The sequence below is a fragment of the Mandrillus leucophaeus genome, unplaced genomic scaffold (assembly GCF_000951045.1).
Source record: "Mandrillus leucophaeus isolate KB7577 unplaced genomic scaffold, Mleu.le_1.0 Scaffold103, whole genome shotgun sequence".
In the NCBI taxonomy this organism is placed as follows: Eukaryota; Metazoa; Chordata; class Mammalia; order Primates; family Cercopithecidae; genus Mandrillus; species Mandrillus leucophaeus.
The window spans coordinates 509,388-528,592 of NW_012098432.1; the positions used below are offsets into that span (position 1 = coordinate 509,388).

The following is a 19,205-nucleotide window of genomic DNA, read 5'->3' on the forward strand; positions in this document are numbered from 1 at the left end:
AATATCAGTAAGACATTCTACTAATAGCTTTAAAGGTTGGCTTAAATCATTATTAATTATACATTTGTACGAAGGTCTGTGAATGCATGTCTTGTTTTCTTATTCAAAGGTTCAGTCAATAAGGTCAACCCTGCCACTTGCACTCTGAATAGCAATGCAAAAATTTAATGCCTATAGAAGTATAAATAGATATGTGTCCACATATATATCCTAGTATCATAAAGTTACATTTTAACCATGTAGCTTGCTTGTGTATAGGAGATTACATTTTTCCAGGAAGGTGGGTAGATGACTTTTTTTTTATTGATTTTTTAAAATAACTACATAATAAATCTCTCTTGTTGGGCCAGCACAAGGCAAAACTAAAACAACCTCTTTATTGTAACGCAAATGCGTCATTGGATAACTTGTAAGTTTTTTAAATTGGGTCTCTCACTTTTCAACCTGTTCTGGGATGAGTAACTTATATTGCTCCACTCAGATTGAATTGTGTTATTTCTTATCATCACCTGACAGCAACTTTTAGAAAAAAATTATTGCAGTTCCTTATAATAATTCTACCTCCAATTACATTGACTTACTATTATGGACATATAGTCAGATATCAAGGAATTTTGGCATTCACCGAGAAGTAGTTACATTGACTTAGTTCTAGTTTTAGGTTTGAGCTTCCTAACCAAACATGTAAAGCTTTGCAGTTCCTTAAATCATAGAGACTCTCACAGAAGGATTTGTTAACCTATGTGCATAAATGCCCAAGAGGTCTATAGATAGGCTTCGGCAGGTCCGTACAATTTCTGACACTGTGCAAAAATCCTCTGCACTTTTTGTGGGAGTACCACATACCTATCATCAGTTTCTCAGAAGGGTTGTTGATCCTAAAATGATTAAGAACCAGTGTTCTTTCTAATTAAATATAACTTAAAACGGCCTCAATTGTGGATTTCAGAATTATCGTCTCTCAATGTTCTTTGCAAAATCAGATTCAAATAACCTTGTATGTTATATTCAAAGCCTTCTTTTTAAAAATGCATAAGAATATTATGCATGAACGCTGATTATCCATAGTCTTTTGCTACTTGGCCTCAGAAACTTACAGTTAACAGATTAGCTCCCTCATTCTAATTGCATTTTTTTTTTAATCAGATTTTGGTTTTCAGTGTGGTAGGTAAATCCATCTTCCCATTTTATACAAACAATAGGTTCCAGTAGTGTCAGTTATAGAGATCAGGACTTGAACTCTGTTATCAAAATGTATGATAATAACTCTAGACCTGAGGAATTGAAGACTGGCATGAACTCAGAAAGTCACAGGCTCGTCAAGAGACATTGCCCAATATTTGTCCTTATAAAAATCATCTTTCAGATAAAATGAAGCTTCTGCAGCTTTGTTATATAGACTAAATATGCAAACATCTAATTTAAGGGGAGAGTTTGATAAATTAGTTTTCTCCTTCTGAGAGAATTGTCTGGAAATACGTACCTAATGATGTAGAATTATAACAGATTTTTTAAAGGTCTTTGGAAACAGGATTCACTTTCGATATCACTTTGAGAGACATACAAACTCTAAGGCCTCTTATCAAAAAGAGAATAGAGATTGGAGGCATCAATAGAAAGATGATACTTTCTAAGACATTGTACCTAATCATCTGTGAATAGGTTTATGTGATGATGGAAGCCGATCAGGGCCTGTGGTGATCAAGGCATTGTGGTAGTGGCAGCACCACATTTTTGTGCAGTCAGACACAAACTGGCATTCTAGTACCTGCTGCCTCAGGAAATGCCAGAACAGTGCCTATGTGGACCAAGGTCTCACAGATGACCTCATCCTGCAAACCCTTGGCTACATAGCACCTGTTTAGTGGCCCTGGCCCTTGCTTTTAAGGAAAGGTTCCAACTGAGGGCAATTATGTCCCCCATAGTATATTTGGCAATGTCTGTGAATATTTTTGACTGTCACAACTGGAGAGGTATTGCTGGCATCTCATGGGTAGAAGTCAGGGACACTGCGAAATAACCTACAATGCATAGGACAACCCTCACGACAGAGAATTACCTATCCCATGTGTCAATAGTGCCGAGGTTGAGAAACCCTGCCCTAAAGCCATGCCGCTTTGATGACCGTAAGAGGTTATATAGATAGGTTCTATTTAGACCCACACTACCCATAGGGTCACTAAAGTTTAGCCCATTTGACAGATTTGGAAATTGCAATGCTTTGGACAGAGTGAAGTGAAAAATGTCCTACAATGTCCTTTCATTACAGGTTAACAACTATTCCTTTCCCCAAAATGCAGATTAAATGTCACCTTCTACAGGAACACTTCTCATGTTAGCATTATGTTTCCATGTATTCTCATGATACCATGTGCTTACTCTAATTGCAGCTCTGATTATTTCCTGTTCCCCTACCAGGTTATAAATTCACTGAGAACTTGCTGTTTTTATTAATCCTTGGGTCTTAGTACCTACCAGAGCTTGGCACATAATAAGTATGCAATAAATATATGTTGAAGGAAAGAGCAAGCTTGGAGAAGTGACTTAAATTCTCCATGACCAACATCCATCCAGAATGAATTTACTCAAGGCTAGTACCAGCAAGCACACTGGCCCCAAGGACATTTGGCCCCATGACCTCTGAGGACATGAAACTGGGGAATGTCTCACCCCATGGCCTGTAGGTTTACCAGCATGATGGTGGAAATTTTGGGTCAGCCATAGCCATACTAGTCATAATGACTTTTAAATTTTATTTAAGTATTTATTTTAATAATAATAATTGTAGACAGTCACAGGGTACAGAGCGATATTTTGATACATATAATGTATAGTGATCAGATGAGGGTGATTAGCACATCAACATCATCTCAAACATTCATCATTTCTTTGTATTGGGAACATTCAATAGCCTCCTTCCAGCTATTTGAAACTGTATATTAGCATTAACTATAGTAATCCTACAGGAGTATAGAACACTACAATTTATTTCTCTTATCTCTCTTATTTAGCTATGATTTTTGTTTACTTTAATGAATCTCTGCCTATCCTGAAATGCTAAAGAATCAAGATTTTAGAGATAATAAGATCTGGTCCTAGACCTAGAACCCCTGCATGAGAGGAACCAGGGACAGAATTCTCCCTAGATACCTTTTCTCAGGAAGAAAGAAGGATACTTTTAATGAGCTTGACTTTGCAGTCTCCATTCCACAGAGTTTCTCCCTTCATTGAAGAAGGAAGACCAATAGTGACCTCAATAAGTACTTGAACAAATAGCTGGGGAGCACAGTATTCATAACCACCAATACTCAGCTCCCACCGATACTCAGGCACAAGTCAATTAAAGGGTTGGACTACGAGCAAGGACAGTTCTTATTTTGGCTGCCTGTAGATTACACCAAAATCCACAAGAAAGGGGAATAGCTAAGCTTAGAATAATTTATAAATGCACTTCGTGTTAAGAACAATACTCTTGAGATTATAAAACAAAGGAACATCATGTTGAAAAAGGGAAAAGAGCAACTCTCAGATTTATATTAAATCAACAATAATTTGCTATATACATGATTATGGAATATAAAACAAAATGATCTAATTTTTCCAGATAGCATGGGGCTGTTGCATTACATTGTGCTATTATATGACAAAGCACATCAAATATGATTTCAGCAAAATACTTAACATAGGTATAAGTAATATATTCCTGACATGAGTTTACATCAGGAAGAAAACACAGGGACATTTCAGAACATTCAACTTTATTTTCCATTGACAAACATGACATAAATAATACACATTTATTAAATACACATACTAGCTATGGCTTGAATGGCAACAAAAGTCTAATGTATTTTCAGAGGCTCTTTATTTTTTTGTCTCCACAGTATTGAAGACCAGCCTTTAAAACATACTAGAAGATATATTTAAATACACTGACGATAACTACCCATGAAACTTTACATAGAGGTGATAAAATAGACTTTTCCATTTAATCAAGTATATAGGGATGGATGCTGTGGAGGAGAGGTGAAGAACACTATTCTTTCAATACTGATCTTTACAATATGGATTAGAGTGCCAATGATTTCAGCTCCTCCTTAGGCATACCATGTAAATAGTACTTACATCCACTTGTTACAAACAGATCAAAATAATCAGTGCCTATTTTAATTGATTTGCTTAAACAGGCTTATACTATTTGTACAAAAATATTTGATAAGGAGAGCAAGAAGGCAAACTATTTTTTTCTCTTTCGAGGAAGAAAGTTGGGAAGGAAGAAAGTTCAGCAGCCAATAATGGCCTGAGTGAACTTATCATTTGCTTTGACAGACAAGACCCCTGGCCACTCAGTAGTTTGTCCTACTGATGCTCAAGTGTTCAAAGATAAATGCAATCAGCCCCTTCCTCTCTTTGCTTCCAGGGCCTGGCGCAAAATGATGAAGTTTAACAGGTAGAAAATGGACAGGTTTTCCATCATATCTTTTTCTATGTTCTCTGCCCCACCCACATGACAGTCCTTTCAAAAGTAGAACATTGAAGTGTGTTAGTAAATCATATGCATTTCCCCCTGCTTTACATTACAGCTTTGATTTCTACAGACATGGAAAACTGTATAAGGAATCTATATTTGAATTCCTATTAAAGTTTGATGATTGACTGTTTTTGCCTAGATGTTTGGCTCACTTTAATTAAAGGATTAAAATATTCTAATTCTAAAGCATTTAACAATAGTATTGAGGAGATGCATGAATGATAATAACTTGAGAAGTAGAATCATCTCCAAATTGCTCAAAAAAGCATGAAAAGGCTGACTTGTTTCTAATGGTGATCTCTTTCCTTCTCATCTTTACTCCCATAATAAATTCTTCAACAAAGCAGACTTACTACACAACAGAATCTGATCTGTTTCACATATTAGGGTACTGGCACTTTAAAAATATGAAGTTATTATCTCTCCTCTTAAAAACAATCCCAGCCTCACCAACAGGAAATATGTTTGTTACTTTCTGTGAAAGAATGGATAAGCACAGTAGAGTCAAGGGGACTAGGAGAAAACAGTGTAGTTTCAAATGAAGAAATATGTAATCCAGTAGATATCTGGGTTGCTTATTATATGAAGCTGATTGATACAAAGCTTCTGAAAATAAGATAATTTTTATTCTCAGTGAAGAAAACGTGTGACATATAAATGAATATGATACGTATCTGATTGAATTATATTTCTAGAGAACCATAATGCACTCTGCTTATGGTATCATAACGTAATGGTATATGACTAAACTTGTATAAATTATAACCCTTAAATAGAATCTTCATTTTAGGAATTACAAAACAGAGAACATATCAAATAAAATGTTTCTCCTAATTCATTTATCATCATCACCACCTAGTTAGTTTCCTTACAATACTGAACTAATGTCAGCTTCTTAACAAATATGTATGTGAGTTTAGGTTGGTTATTAAATTTTGTAAATTGGCTCAATCATAACCTATGTCATGAAACATCACAGACATCTGTCACTTTGTGTCAGCACTTTATTGCAACTCAGAAAAGTCTTATGGACTAAGCCACAGTTGCACAATTCTGTACATTTTTTAGACCTCCGTTTTAACAGATTTTGAGGTATATAAACATATAAAACAAGCAATAAACAAGCAGCTGTTAAATTTTGTCATTGTTGATGGTTTGTACTTGTTATATATATAAAAGATAGAAATTTTAATTCTTCAAGTTAAGCTTTTTGCATGTTTGTAATAATAAATGCTCTGTAGGCTCCCCATGTCATTCAGCTCCTAGAATCCTGTGTATTGCAGAAGAAGCTTTTGGGGTTAAATTATGAAAATAAATAGATATTATGCATGTCTAAAATTTCAAAGAACAAAAGTTTTCTATTTTCTTTTTCTGAGTTGATCTCAACCAAAAGAACTATTAAATGATTGCTGATGTGGAGAAGGTTGAAAGCTGACCAATAATTTGGAGTCAAAAAGAACAAAATTATAAAAAGCAGTGAATAAATAAAAAGCCTAATCTACTTGAAAATCCAATATTAGAATACTGCCACAGAGTGACCCCCTTATTAAAATACTATTTGCCAGTTTTTAGTTTGTCTGTCACTCAACACCAATGTGCTCACAGGATCTTTCGTAGTTAACTTACATGAGGTTTTGCAATTATTTTCTGCAACATGGTCAAGAGATGTTTCATAAAATAAAGAAATGTAAGTGGAAATATATGTATACCTTGTATTTCAGACTAGTTTAAATCTGGCATGATTAAACACTTACATTTACCTAAAATATCTTGGGATATATACAGCACTAGGTTAATTTGGTAAATATTGAGATAACTCATTTTTGTTTCTTCAACTTCAAGATACTTTTAAGACATTCATCATAGCTATTTTATTTGAAAAGTAAACTGCTCTCATTAAGTAACATGTGATCATTCTCATCTATGACTCAGCATAGTATATAAATTCATTGTTTGGAAAATAAACACTACTTGGTAAAATTGACACTTGCTAATTTTACATATATTTCTACATTTCATTCGCTTACTTCTTCCAACATGGTTTTCTTGGCCTTTAATTGTCCTTTAACCAATACTTCAAAGTTCAGGAATGTCATAATCTATACATGCATTTTTCCTGATTAGACATATGTATGGACAAACTAAGTATACATGAGTGAACTTGAAAGCCAATAAAATTAAACTTAGACACGTCTTTCTGCTGTGACTACGTATATCCTCTTTCTAACCACCGCCTTAGTCTCTGTACATCTCTGAAATCTAACCTCAGCCATCACAAAAAGGCTGAAATCATTTGGGATTTTCATTTTTTATCAGGTTTCCCCGGACTAACGAATGTCTAGATAACAAAATTCATATGCCATTTACCTAATTTCTTTCTTTTCCACCTCCCTTTCAAGCTTGTTAAAAAAAACCACAAAAGCTGCTATTCATCCCCTCCTAAAATGTATCTCCTGGGCAGGAATTTATTTTGCAGTTAAGAATAAGTTTCAGGCTTTTTGGCTTTCTGTATTTTTGTGGTTAGATGAAAAGTGATATTCTTTTGGTAGTAATGTCCACTATCATTTGTAAGTATCGGTCTCCTAAATTATTAGTATAAATAAAGCACTTTGTTTTACAGCAATATGACACTGCACCCTTGAAGGTAAATTCATATTTCTGTAATTAAATAAGAAATAATTCACTTTATCAGCCTGATGGACTGTAATGGCATGAAGCACTTCAATCATATGGTATGTGCCTTGACAATGTGTACTGTTCTGGCAAACTTCTGCTCATTGATTCACTGAATAAATATTTATTGGACAATTTCTATATTTCAGGTGTTATACTAGATGCTGGAAGGAATAACTTAATCATGCTCATGCCACTCAAATCTACACTGCCTCTGTGTCTATCTGATTAGAACTTAGGGTCACAGGACCACCCAACAGGTAAAGCCTCTTTATTATGTGATTTAAGTGCACTTTTGAAAAAAAGTAGGTAGTTTTGTCTTATACTCAATGAGTTGACCCATGGGATAATCCAATTCTATGGCATAGAGAGGTTTTAGTATAGTCTATTTATCTTTTCCAAAATTTAGATTAGTAGAACCATCATGAATTACATAAGCACTCTCAGCAGATTTTGTCTCCAAATTCAATTTGACATGATCATTTAAAATGATTAGTCCCGATGACATAGGCTGGTGTATATATCAATCTGATAAGACATATTGCACCTACCGAAATTAATTCTTTACCAAATGACCACTAAACACACACGCAAACATGCAGTTACTACAAGAAGTATAAATAAATCTCAAGCTTTTAAAAAACTAGAAAAGCAGTACAAGAAACTGCAAATGAAAATCTTTGCAATAAAAAGTTAATGGGTTTACAAAATGAATGCACCAAAGAATACGACAAGCTTTGTGCAGGCGTAAATACAGGATTACTATGTTTGGTGGGGAGACATTTCTAAGAAGTGCAATTCCCAAAACTTAATGTAGTGATCGACTGGTGCACAAATATGTCAGGCTTAGCTATTGAGGTTTGTACTCATGTGGACTGTAGGAAAAACATTTTAGTAATAAATATTTAGATAGAGCCACTTTGGGGAGCAGGCAGAAGAGCTGTGAAGGGTCAATGTTATTAATTTTCTTATATAAATAGGCCAAACAATGGAAAGTATTCACTGACTCTTCAAAATATTTATTTGTTTTGGACTCAGTAGTGGAATGTAATGAGTCGAAGACTGGGGAACACTTTTGGTGAAAAATCAAGGGAAATTATATATTCAGAGTACCTATAGTTAGTGCTCAAATCTGTCCTTACATAGCATTCTGAAAAACCACTTCACAACTCCCGTAGGTCAGTTTTATGAATCTTCCTTAGGCTCATAGAAATGTAAAATATATTCAAAAGAAAGAATAATTAGCAATTTGTGTAGTCACAAACTCCATATTTCAAACAAATGGAATTGGTTCTTACTCAGATAAAAAGTAAATCTAATTATCAATCCAACTAAACTTAAACTTTGTTTGGTTAGGAGTTAATTTGCTATATTGAGCAATATTTGAATAACAGTATTGATGAATATTATAAACACATTATACATTTTTAACTGTAATTAAACTTTTTTTAATGTAAGGAGGAAAAAAGTGACAGAAAGTGAGAGAGGCAATGAAAGAGAACACAGCAATGTCTTTGAATAAAAACAAACTGCTATCCCTTGTCTTCAATGATATATGTGGTTAAATTCCTCATGTATTCAGTGTACTGGAATATTAACTATCCCCGCTCCCCGATAGACCAAGATCATTTATAAAAAATGTTTTCATCACATAATTAATCACATATTCAGCTACAAATGGCAGACTCAACAAAAACACTAGACTGTTATTAATATATTTTCCTTTGTTTGTGTTTCACTACTTTTGGCACACAGGGATTTTCTATGCTTCTAAGACCATTTAGCTTTATACCAAAAATTTCACTTCAATGCATAAACAGTGGCATGCCAGAGATGCCTAAATTCACAGTAAGGTTTAGCGATATTTGTTACCAAAAGCTGTGCACATGCAAGTTAAGTGTTTTCTTTCATGCTTCTGTCTGTATTATTTCATTAGATAATGAGATAGGCTGCCCTTTCTGTCCATCATTAGAGCAGCTGGAGACAGCATTTGCTACCTGGCAAAACTTTCGAAGAAGGATCTTTCTTAACAGCAGGTAAACCCAAGGATCCAAGATCTGGTTCAGTGAAGCCAGGCGAACAGCTATTAAGAAGAAGTTGCATTCTTTCTGCTTCCCTGTATGTGTCTTGCAGTGCTCAACTGATGTCTGATTGAAGATCATTTTCAACATCATTATCTAAGAAAGGGGGACAAATAATTGTTTCAAAGATTAATAAGGTCATATGCATCTCCTCTACCCTGTACGTTGCACGCAGTCGGTTTTCAATAAATTGGTCGTTGGATTGAAATGATTAATTCAAGCAACATTTATACTCGGATAACACAGTCCTGAATTATACAAGACATTTCTAGGTATTTCCCCACATTTTTGGCTATTAAACACGATGTAGCTTTTTGAAACATGCATGTCTTCAGGCTGTTGATTCTTGGAATTTAAGAAGCTTGAAAATAACACATCTCAAAATGAGCCAAAGTCATGTCTTGTTGCAGAAAACACCACAAGTTCACCCAAATGAGAGCCAATACTTCAACAATAACAAAAACATGTTAATCTTAAATTTTCAGTAGTTCTAATTTAAAAAAATACTGCAGAAAAAGTAGAAGCAAGAAAGGAGGAAATAATAATATTGTTGTTGTTGTTGTTATTATTATTATTGCCACTAGCATTTTCAGAATCCTTACTATTTATTGGATATGGTGCCAAGTCCTTCATATGTATTTAATAAACATCATAAGACAGGTAGTATTACCACCTCCTTCTTACATTTGCAGAACCCAAGACTGAATGAGGTGAAATGGATGAGCCAGACTAACACCATATGATGTACAGTATTTTACTTTTCTTTGCCCCCACCCAATATATACTACACAATGTAAACTCCATGATTGCAGGAATTTGGGGCTATTTTTTTCCCCAAGTGCCTAGATCAATATGTAGCAGATAGCAGATGTTCAATAAGTATTTGTGAGATAACAGATTTTTATATTTGAAGGAATATATAATACAACACACAAGTGACAGTGTATGAGTTACATAATATGTATTTATATTTGAATGAAAAAGATGTTCGTATGCATATGAAAAATGTTCAAAATTATTAATCATCAGAAAACATTCAAATTACAACAAATGCAAAGCAATTTTATACTCTCTAGTTTGATCAAAATGAAGAAATGTGACTATACTGTTCCTGAGGATGTGGAATAAGGTGAGGACTCTTTTACACACTATTAGTGGGTGTGTAAACTGGAACAACCATCTTAGAAAACAAATTGGCATGCCAGGCACGGTGGCTCACTTCTGTAATCCCAGGACTTTGGGAGGCCGAAGCAGGTGCATCACCTGAGGTCGGGAGTTCAAGACCAGCCTGACCAACTCGGAGAAACCCTGTCTCTACTAAAAATACAAAATTAGCTGGTCGTAGTGGTGCATGTCTGTAATCCCAGTTACTCGGGAGACTGAGGCAGGAGAATCGCTTGAACCTGGGAGGTGGAGGTTGCAATGAGCCAAGATCGTGCCATTGTACTCCAGCCTGGGCAACAAGAACGAAACTCCGTCTCAAAAAAAAAAAAAAAAAAAAAAGAAAGAAAGGAAAAAAACAAATTGGCACTATTTCACCTGCTACTTCCCAGAGGTACAACTCCTAGGAATATACTATCCAGAATTCTTGCATCAAGAGTTGTGTATATGACTATTTCATAACAGCATTGTTCATAACAGCAAAAAAAGCAGGAACAACTCAAACGTGGGTTCGCATTCCCAAGCAAAGAAATTAGCTGACTTTGTCACTGGCTCCTAAGTTTCCCATTCTAGACCTATACAACTCTTGAGTACTTGACATATAGCCAAAGCACATTGAAATGTTAGAATATGTTGATTACACAATGGACTAATATTTCCATATGTTGTGTTAAAAATATATTATTCAAATTAATGTCACTTGTTTGTCCTGACTTTTTAAAAATGCAGTTACTAGAAAACTTTAAATTATATGTGGCTTGTGTTTTTTTTGCTCACGGTACATTTCTATTGAACCTAATCTCTCTCTCGAGGCTTACACTTATCTGTATGTTCTGCCCTCAGGTCACATCACTTAAATTGAATTCAACATCCCTGAGCATCCAAAACATCCCTAACCACTTAACCACAACTCCAATGATAGCATTTTGTTACACTCACCCTGGCTCAATATTTCAGAGTCGGAGAACTCTTCTTTTCCTCATCCTCTGCAATGCCTTTTGCTCTTGCTTCACACTCATCCTTGTTCAGATCTTCCTCTCATTTGAATTATGGTTATAACAGACACTCAGATGGTACATGTACGGACTGAATGTTTATATGTGGAAGCCCCAACCCTTTATGTGATGGTATTAGCAGGTGAGGCCTATGGGAGGTAATTAGGTTTAGATAGGGTCATGAAAGCTCCTATGATGGGATTATCATCCTTATAAGAAGAGGGTGAAGAACCCACAGGTAACTCCTTCATGTGGGGCACAGCAAGAAGACAGCAGTCTACAAGCCAGGAAAAGGGCCTTCACCAGAAACTGAATCTGAGGGCAACTTGATCTTAGAATCTTCAGCTTCCTGAACTGTGAGAAATAAATGTCCGCTGTTTAAGCCATCAAGTTTACAGCTTTGTTATGGCAGCCCAAGCAGACTAAGATGGTGTATACAGATATCTGCCCATCACAGGTGTAGCTTCCAATCCCAGCTGTGATCAAATCCTCTCTAACTAGAAAATCATCAATGTCTTCCCATTGTCCATCAAACAGAAATTTAACTCTGGTGTTCAAAGCCCTCTACAATACTGCCCAAACTATTCTTTCCAGTTTTGTCTCCCACTAACTGCCTACACAGACTCCAAACTCTAGCTATAGTCCATTGGTCTAGAATATCCCTTTATTCTTTCTTCCCTCTTGGCCTTTATTCTTTCTGTTTTCTACTTCTGGAACACTTTTAATCCTAGTATTCATTTCTACTTCTGAGATTTCCATGTCCTTCAGGACCATCTGAGTCTTTCACACTGTCCTCTGAAGGCCTACAATTGTGTGTGTGTGTGTGTGTGTGTGAGAAAGAGAGAGAGAGAGAGAGAGACAGAGAGAGAGACAAACACATATTTGTAGTAGATAAACAGATAAACAGTACTAGCAGGCATCCACATGTCCCTCAAAAACTTGGATGTATGAGGGAAGAAAAGGTGGGTCTCTATGATTTAAAGTGGGCATAACATCTCTATGATTTAAAGTGGGCATAACATCAACACGTAGGAACCTGGCTCCAAGGTTACTGAACTTGACTACAAGCAATTGAACGAAGTACTAACATATCTGAAATTGATTTGCTTTGGGAAAAAGGACACTTAACCATCAGCAAGAAATTGTAAACTAGCAATTAATTGTTATATACTAGCAAGAAATTATAAACACATACATCTACTCTTGTTGGCAAAATGGACTACTATTGTGAGATAAAAGATGTAATTGGCTATATTAGTTTGAAGTAAGTAAATATTTGATTCTTTTAATTCCCCATCTTCTGTGTCTTTTTCCACCAAGCTGATAATGACTAGTCCTAGTATTGATAAGTCAACAGGAAAAGAGAGCTGAGTCATAGGATTTCTGGAACTGCCAATTCTGCTCATGTATACTCAATTTTATTTCAAAAATACAAGTATATAACAAAAAAGCAGGTAGAGCAGGTTAAGCAGACAGACAGACAGAGAGGAAATAATACACCAAAATTCTTACAAGGCTGTGTGACACTGGTCTCCAGCCATTTCCCTTTTGTCTTATTTGGTCACAGTTTTTATTCTTAAACGAATCCCTGGCAAAGCCGATGGGAATTTCCAGTTTTGTCTTATAAGGCAAACTCAAGCTCTGGGACTTGACTCATGTTTTGTTTTTTGAGATAGTGTCTCACTCTATCACCAAGGCTTGAGTGCAGTGGTGCAATCATAGCTCAGTGTAGTCCTGAACTCCTGGGCTCAAATGATCCTCCTGCCTCAGCCTCCCGAGATGCTGGGATTACAAGTATATGCCACCACACTCAACTAATATTTTTATTTTTTACAGAGACAGGGTCTCACTATGTTAACTAGGTTGATCTCAAACTCCTGGCTTCATGCAATCCTCCTGTGGAATTTCTTTCACAGGAATTTTTCCAAATGATTTATCCAATAAAAGCAAATAGTAGCTATACAATAAATAAATGTTCAGAAGAGCATTATATATACTAGCAAGAAATTGTAAATACATACATCTCCAACATCAGGTGTAAAGCTTAATAAAACAACAATTCAAAAATAGTATATATAAGTATTAAGTGAAAAAAACAGAATAGATGATACTTTTATATATAAAGTTTTGTTGTTATATTATTTGAAATATGCAGACTTGTGGAAGGCAATGGAATTATTGCTATTTAACAATAATTTACTTTTAAACAATATAATTTAATTTTAAAATTGTATGTACACAGGCCAGGTGGCTCACGCCTGTAATCCCAGCACTTCGGGAGGTCGAGGTGGATGGATGCCCTGAACCCAGGAGTTCGAGACCAGCCTGGGCAACGTGGTGAAACCCTGTCTCTACTAAAAACACAAATATTAGCCGGGCATGATGGTGTGTGCCTGTAATCCCAGCTACTTGGGAGGCTGAGGCAGGAGAATTACTTGAACCCAGCAGGCGGATGTTGCAGTGAGCCAAGATTGTGCCACTGCACTCCAGCCTGGGCGACAGAGTGAGACTCGGGCTAAAAAAAAAAAAAAAATTGTGTGTATATAAAAACGTTTCGGCCGGGCGCGGTGGCTCACGCCTGTAATCCCAACACTTTGGGAGGCCAAGGTCAGCAGATCGAGACCATCCTGGCTAACACGGTGAAAACCCGTATCTGCTAAAAATACAAAAAATTAGCCGGGCGTGGTAACCAGCGCCTGTAGTCCCAGCTACTCGGGAGGCTGAGACAGGAGAATGGTGTGAACCCAGGAGGCGGAGCTTACAGTGAGCCGAGACCATGCCACTGCACTCCAGCCTGGGCGACAGAGCAAGACTCCATCTCAATAAATAAAAAAATAAATAAAACATTTCAAATGATGTTAATGAAAGTCTTTTATTTAAAGAAAGCAGATGATTATTCCCTTCTTTGATAAATATGGACTATTATACACCGAATTTACTTAAAATAAATATATTTACATTAATATATTCTGATGCCGCCTGGCTTATCATCCTATGAGCTGAATACTACCTCCCATTATAGTAGGCAGAATAACGCGCCTCCCGCCACACACAAATATATCCACTTCTCGGTCCCTGGAATCTGTGAATACATTACCACACAAGACAAAAAGGACTCTGCAGATGTGATTGAAGTAAAGGACCTAGACGTGGGGAGATAATCCTGGATTATCTGGGCGGACCCAATGTAAAAACAAGGGTCCTAAAAATCAGAGAACTTTTCCCAGCTCTGGCCAGGGGGAGACATGACTATAGAAGAATGGTGGGAGATAGACAGTGTCTCCGGCTTTGAAGGTGGAGGAAGGGATGCAGGAAGTAAGGAATGAAGATGGCTTCCTCTAAAAACTGAAAAAGGCAAGGAAACACTTCTCCCTCAGAGACTCAAAAGGTAATGGAGCCCTGTGGTACATTTACTTTAGCACAGTGAGATCCATCAGACTTCCAGTCTACAGAACAGTTAGAGAAATGCGTGTTGCTGACACACGGGCATGAAAAAATGCTCGTCATCACTGGCCATCAGAGAAATGCAAATCAAAACCACAATGAGATACTATCTCACACCAGTTAGAATGGCAATCATTAAAAAGTCAGGAAACAACAGGTGCTGGAGAGGATGTGGACAAATAGGAACACTTTCACACTGTTGGTAGGACTGTAAACTAGTTCAACCATTGTGGAAAACAGTATGGCGACTCCTCAAGGATCTAGAACTAGAAATACCATTTGACCCAGCTATCCCATTACTGGGTATATACCCAAAGGATTACAAATCATGCTGCTATAAAGACACATGCACACGTATGTTTATTGCGGCACTATTTACAATAGCAAAGACTTGGAATCAACCCAAATGTCCATCAGTGACAGACTGGATTAAGAAAGTGTGGCACATATACACCATGGAATACTATGCAGCCATGAAAAAGGATGAGTTTGTGTCCTTTGTAGGGACATGGATGCAGCTGGAAACCATCATTCTCAGCAAACTATCGCAAGAACAGAAAACCAAACACCACGTGTTCTCACTCATAGGTGGGAACTGAACAATGAGATCACTTGGACATGGGAAGGGGAACATCACACACTGGGGCCTATCATGGGGAGGGGGGAGTGGGGAGGGATGGCACTGGGAGTTATAGCTGATGTAAATGACGAGTTGATGGGTGCTGACGAGTTAATGGGTGCAGCACACCAACATGGCACATGTATACATATGTAACAAACCTGCACGTTGTGCACATATACCCTAGAACTTAAAGTATAATTAAAAAAAAAAAAGAGAGAGAGAAATGTGTGTTGCTCTTAAGTCACTGATATGGTTTAGTTCTGTGTCCCCGCCCAAATCTCATGTCCAATTCTAATCCTCAGTGTTGGAGAAGGGGCCTGTTGGGAGGTGACTGGATCATGGAGGCAGACTTCCCCCTTGCTGTTCTTATGATAGTGAGTGACTTCTCATGAGACATGCTTGTTTAAAAGTGCATAGCACTTTCCTCTCTGCTCTCTCTCCTGCTCCGCCATGTGAAGGTGTGTCTGCCTCCTCTTTGCCTTCCACCCTGATCACAGGTTTCTTGAGGCCTCCCCAGCTATGCTTCCTGTACAGCCAGCAGAACCATGTGCTTTTGAGACAGTCTTGCTCTGTTCCCTAGACTGGAGTGCAGTGGTGCAATCTTGGCTCACTGCAACCTTCACTTCCGGGTTCAAGTTATTCTTGTGCCTCAGACTCCCAAGTAGCTGGGATCACAGGCATGTGCCCCCAGGCTAATTTACGTATTTTAGTAGAGATGGGGTTTTGCCATATTGGCCAGGCTGGTCTCAAACTCCTGGGCTCAGGGAATCCACCCGTCTCGATCTTCCAAAGTGCTAGGATTACAGGCATGAGTCACCACCGCCTGGCCCCAGGTAGTTCTTTATAGCAAGTCTCAGGTGGACTAATACAGCCACCAAGCTTACAATAATTTGTTACAGCAGCAGTAGAAAACAAATATGCCCACACACTGAGCTCTAAACCAATGTTAAGAGGAATGGAAGGAATGAGTTTGAAAATGATTTTCTCATTCTCATAGATAAAATAGCCTAGGAAGCTTGTTTAAATATTTTACTTTCTTAGGAAACTTAAAAATAAATGAATAAAGTAAAAGTAAACTTCATTCTAACTCCTGTCTAAATTATCTCAGTTTCTAAATTTACAACATGCAAAATCGAATGCCTGTTATTCTAGTGGCATCAGTTAGATGTTAATGTGTTTGACTAAAACGTATACAATTAATATTTTCAACTCAGTTGGCTTTATGAAAAAAAAAGCTTATTAATCCCTTTCCCCTCTTTTTATAAACTATTAGAAAAGTTTTGCTTCTCTTTTTCAGTGCTTTACCCCACCCAATAGTTAAATATATTTAACCACTTACCATCCTCTAGAAAATGTTCTAGGCCTGGTCTAGAATTATCTAAAAACTCACTTAAATTATGTTTTTATATTCTTTATAAAATAAAGAATTGGATTTCTCTAACTATTTATGATCAGGAAAATTCACAAAATTAATTATTAAAATGATACTTCAGTCATTTTACACAGTCTTCCTTGATTATTTGAAAAATAATTTTTGTGAGGCTAATAATTTAAAATTATTGTTATGAGGCAAATATAGGTTTCATATGCCTTACATTGTTTAGTACGCTAAAATTTCCTACTGAGAATGCAATGATTATGAAATTATAAAAACAAGCTCTATAAGCAGTAGCTGGCACATGAGGAGAGACACTCTAGCTTTTCCCAGAAATCATGAGATGTGCAATACAGAGATAATCGGAATTAGAAACAGTGAGCATGCTACTGCTATTTCCAAATGGCAGCAGAGATGAAAGTGGGGCTCCAAATTCTTCATCCAATTTTGAACATAAATTCAACTTAGCATCCATCTGTTGAGTCTTTATATTTAAGCAGCTACACAGTGATTATAAGTTTTGTGTATGTGTTTGCAAATATTTTTGAGACTGTTTAGACTTTGAGAGAAAACCTTAGGCATGAATATGTAGATTTCTGGTAGAATTAATTATTCCTATTAGTCCAATTCTATCATACAAGGGAGAGGAGACGAAGAAAAAGCAGGATGCTCAGCTAACAGACAGGCTATTTACTGGTTTTAGCAAACACACATATACCCTGCACTATTTCTCCTTTCAAACAGCCTCATATAACAAATGATCTGGTCAAGGGAGTGGTGAGGCCAATTCTAGCTGAACAGAGCTGCAGCTCTTCTGTCAGCCCCTTCCCTGGGTTCCACGTGACTCTCCCAGGCCCTCTAGCAGAGCTCTCCCTTGGTTATCAGCAGGAATATAGAGAGCTATTTATGCACTTGAGATAACTAGGAACACAACTACATCAGTGATCTCTAAATTCACCATCCCTGCCTACTGTCAAGTACAATTACCTTGTTCCATCCTAAAAGAAAAAAATGATTTACCCTTTCCCCAGTGATAATGTTCTTTTAAGTGTTCAAAGCATTAATCAGGAAGGCTGTTTTAATATTCCATCCTTGGATTTTATTCTATTGCAGCAGGATTTATAATCACACACTTAAAAATCTTTTAGTACTTCATAGTTTAAAAGTGCCTTGGGTTGTGGGCCGCACATATCTACTAAAGATGATAAATGAAGAAACCCAGAAAAATTAATTTCTGGGGGAGGAAATAAATTGGTTAGCTGCCCTTAGGCTCAATTCTGGGGTGTTTCTGCATGTGCAGTTTATTCCTAATGCAAGTGTTTAAGAGAAGTTTCCTCACAAGCCAATTTTTATCTGTGATGTTTTGTTTTCCATAATTCTCTGTTGTTAGGCTATGGGAGAATAACCTGCTTGACTGGAAATTCTCCCCTATAATTTGATAAGTGTATTTCATCATAATACACTAAAACGAGTCTAGGCCCTTTAAACTAGTTAATTACATAATTTGAAGGATTTGCATAGGAAGAAACTTCACTGCAGATTAAGAAACAATTGTAATCTCTACAATCTAGTTACACCTGTTCTCCAGTTGTCAAGTCATCTCTGGATCCTAGACTACTGTTTCAAAAGCTTTCCCTGCCTTATTTAAACTGAAAACATTACAAATAAACAGCTCATAAACATTAAAAAAAATTACTAGAATTTATGCCATTTCATCTTTACTACTATGTCATTTTATAAGATTTTTTAAAACAACAATGGATTAAGAATCAAGTAAATTATATTGCTGGTTCTGCTATCATTTACAACTTTAGAAAAGTCATTTATCTCTGAACTTTATTACATTTACTAGTAAGCAGTGGGGCTGGACTGGATGGCCTCTGCATACACTTCTACAGTTTTTTCTACAGATGATTTTTGGGGCAAAGCTGGAAAATGAAATGATTTCATTTGGCAAAGAATTAAAACCTACAGGAAATAGGTGTGAAACAAAAGTCAAACTCCTCTTCAAAAAAAACTCCAAGGGGTAAATGGAGGAAAGAGAAAAATTACAAAGTTAGAAGACAGTGTATGAGAACAAGGGACTAGATTCATGAAGCTTTGGTGTATGTCAGCAGAGTGTGTGTGTGTGTGTGTGTGTGTGTGTGTGTGTGTAGTGGGGTGGGGGTATTTTTATTAAAAGAAATAGAAGATTCTGGCAAACATACTGACCAAGAGTTAAAGAACTTCCATAAGTCTGACTCAGTTCTGCTTCTAGTTTGGAGACTGTTACCTAATTTTCGTTCTTAATTTCTTCCTTCTCTAAAAGACGATTCACACACAC

At 36.6% G+C, this 19,205-nt stretch overlaps 1 protein-coding gene across 5 annotated transcripts in view; it reads right to left on the minus strand.

The window, feature by feature from the left end:
- Positions 1-19,205, minus strand: part of PTGER3 (prostaglandin E receptor 3 (subtype EP3)) — a 211,258-nt gene that overhangs the window by 165,637 nt on the left and 26,416 nt on the right. For all 5 annotated transcript variants that reach the window (XM_011977632.1, XM_011977660.1, XM_011977624.1 and 2 more), the window contains exon 2: positions 9,202-9,381. In XM_011977632.1, coding sequence (XP_011833022.1) covers positions 9,202-9,381 — 180 coding nt within the window. The remainder of the gene's footprint in view (positions 1-9,201; positions 9,382-19,205) is intronic.